At 53.8% G+C, this 3,029-nt stretch overlaps 1 protein-coding gene across 1 annotated transcript in view; it reads right to left on the reverse strand.

Annotated features, from left to right (window-relative positions):
- Positions 1-3,029, reverse strand: part of CLCC1 (chloride channel CLIC like 1) — a 22,945-nt gene that overhangs the window by 4,136 nt on the left and 15,780 nt on the right. The window contains exon 10 of the mRNA XM_006762953.2: positions 1,734-2,069. Within this exon, the coding sequence (XP_006763016.1) occupies positions 1,734-2,069 (336 nt within the window). The remainder of the gene's footprint in view (positions 1-1,733; positions 2,070-3,029) is intronic.

Consider the following 3,029-nt stretch of genomic DNA (forward strand, 5'->3'; position numbering starts at 1 on the left):
CAGGCTGGGGGACACTAGGCAGCAGTTCACCTGGGCCCTGGAGCGCAGGGAGGACCCGAGACGCCCCCAGGGGCTCTTCGAAGTCAACACTTCTCCCCACACTCCCTGGGGTGTAAGTGGCGACGTCTGGCTTCAGCGCCTTCCTTGCTGAGGGCACAGTGGGCTATGTGCTTGTGCAGACGTGCATTTTAAAGTGGCCCCAGTATGTCAGCCCTGCAGGCGTGGCTCAGCTGGTTGGAGCATCATCCCGTAGGTGGGCTATGTGCTTGTGCAGACCTGCATTTTAAAGTGGCCCCGGCATGTCAGCCCTGCAGGTGTGGCTCAGCTGGTTGGAGCATCATCCTGTGCACCGAAGGGCCTCGGGTTTGATTCTCCAGGCAGGCATGTAAGGAAGGCAACTGATCAATGTTTCTCTCCCCCCACTTTCTTTAAAAAAAACACAATGAAACGTATCTTTGGGCCTCAGCCGGTTTAGCTCAGCGGATAGAGCGTTGGCACTCGGACTGAAGGGTCCTGGGTTCGATTCCGGTGAAGGGCACCTTGGTTGCAGGTTCCCCGGCCCTGGTCGGGTGTGTGCAGGAGGCAACCAATCGATGTTTCTGTCTCTCCCTCTCCCTTCCACTCTCTCTAAAAATCAATGGAAAAATATCCTCAGGTCAGGTGAGGATTAACCAAAAAAACCCCACAAAATAGTAACAATATCCGTGGGTGAGGATTAAAAAAATGTTTTTAAATAGTCTAAAATGTCTCAGTATTTTAAATTTTTGTCTTATTTCTTAATATGTTAAATATCAACAAATAAAATCCCCATAAACAAAGGCTCCTTGTGGTTTTCAATTCTGAAGAGTGCAGGCCCTGAAGACAAACGTCTGTAAACGAGAGGCCGTTCTGAAGACAGAAGCAGGTAAACGAGATGACGGTTCTGCACACAATTTCAGTGTCAGAGATAAACCGCACAACCGATGTCACCTAACTAACCCTGACCCTGACCCACCGAACACCGTAATCAGACACCAAAACCAGAGCAGGAACAGCCTCAAAGCGGAAGAGCAGCGGATGAGTCCGGGAGACACTCCACCCCTTCCCAGGCGCACGAGTGCGTCCGGTTTGCTTCACGTGACAAGGGCTTTATTGGGTAAAAGCTGGCAACCGACGGCACAGGAAGCTGAAGCCCACGGCGGAGTGAGGAGTCCGTTCTCCCTAATAAACGTCCGCTCCGGAATCGCCCACTGTCAGCGCGCCCACCACCCGTCCCTCTCTGAGGCTGAGCCCGGGCGGGAGCCCTGGCCGGTGGCTCAGTGGTTACAGCAGCAGCCCTCCCTCGGGGGGGAAGGGTCTCCAGTTCAATTCCCAGTCAAGAGGATAAACAAACACACACAAAAAGGAAATGTCCCTTTAAATGTTCAAAGGTGGGGAAAAGGCCTCACCATTCTGCAGGTCAAAAGCAGTCACCAGCCAATGATACAGAAGATTGGGAAGGCGAGGTTCTTGATCCCGCCCCCTCTTCCAGCCACGACTCAGCTCCTGTGGGCTCCCGCAGCCCGGCCCTCAGTGAGCCTTCCCTCTCTCCACAAGGCAGAAGCATTCGGAGCCTGGACTAACCTTGACCAGCAGGGGAAGATGTGAGCAATGACACCGTCAGTGACCAAACTAACAGTGCAGGTAGGAGTGAGGCGCAGCCTGCAGGCAGCACCGAGGCCCAGAGCAAAGGACAGACAGCAGCCGTGACTTACGCTGGGCGCCGCGGGATGCTCTCGCGCCTCTGCGTCTGGTCTATCAACCGCCCGGAGCACTTCGGGGCTCTTGTGGCCAGTCTGAAATCTCACGTCAACAACTCTCTCTCTCCCAACATCTCTTCTACTCTCACACCGTCTGTCATACGGGCCGTGCTCAATGAGGCCAGGGTAGCCCCTAGAACCAAAGTCTGCATCACCTGCTCCACCACGGGGTCTATAGTCAATTTCCTGCTGCTGGCGCTTGTCACCTGGCTGAAGAGCCAGGGGCGGCTCTCGGGCGGGACCGAAGGGTCGCAGCATAAAGACCGACTGTCCAGCACCGTAGCAGAAACTCTAGGAGGAAAAGACATCGCATTTCTGAGTACATCCTGGCTGACGTGCAACACGAGGGGCTTTTCACTCAGGGCGCTAACAGAATTATGTAATTCAGCTGTGGCATTTGCAGACATAACCATGTTCTTGAACTGTGTGTTCTTTTCATTAGAAGTCTCTTCTTTAATACGGGGCCAGAGTAGCCAATCAAAATTGAGAAATCACTCAGTATTACGTAGACTTTTCAAGCAGCTGGAGTTTGACTGAATTATAACAATGGCAGTTAGGCTAAAACCTAGAAACGCCCGTGGGAAGGCACTAACTGATAACTGCGCACATGCTGTCTATGTTCACACCCCTCAAATCAGGGAAATGCTGAAAACTGTTCAGCTGTACACCATCATGTAAACATTCCCCTGTAGGTTATTATTATTTTTTTTTTGCCAATCCAACGTGGTTTAGCTACAGCTACACCCCACAGGCTCTGAGTGGCAGGCTGGGGGACACTAGGCAGCAATTCACCTGGGCCCTGGAGCGCAGGGAGGACCCGAGACGCCCCCAGGGGCTCTTCGAAGTCAACACTTCTCCCCACACTCCCTGGGGTGTAAGTGGCGACGTCTGGCTTCAGCGCCTTCCTTGCTGAGGGCACGGTGGGCTATGTGCTTGTGCAGACCTGCATTTTAAAGTGGCCCCGGCATGTCAGCCCTGCAGGCGTGGCTCAGCTGGTTGGAGCATCATCCCGTGCACCGAAGGGCCTCGGGTTTGATTCTCCAGGCAGGCATGTAAGGAAGGCAACTGATCAATGTTTCTCTCCCCCCACTTTCTTTAAAAAAAACACAATGAAACGTATCTTTGGGCCTCAGCCGGTTTAGCTCAGCGGATAGAGCGTTGGCACTCGGACTGAAGGGTCCTGGGTTCGATTCCGGTGAAGGGCACCTTGGTTGCAGGTTCCCCGGCCCTGGTCGGCTGGGGCAGGGGGGC

This window comes from Myotis davidii, unplaced genomic scaffold (genome assembly GCF_000327345.1).
Source record: "Myotis davidii unplaced genomic scaffold, ASM32734v1 scaffold217, whole genome shotgun sequence".
In the NCBI taxonomy this organism is placed as follows: Eukaryota; Metazoa; Chordata; class Mammalia; order Chiroptera; family Vespertilionidae; genus Myotis; species Myotis davidii.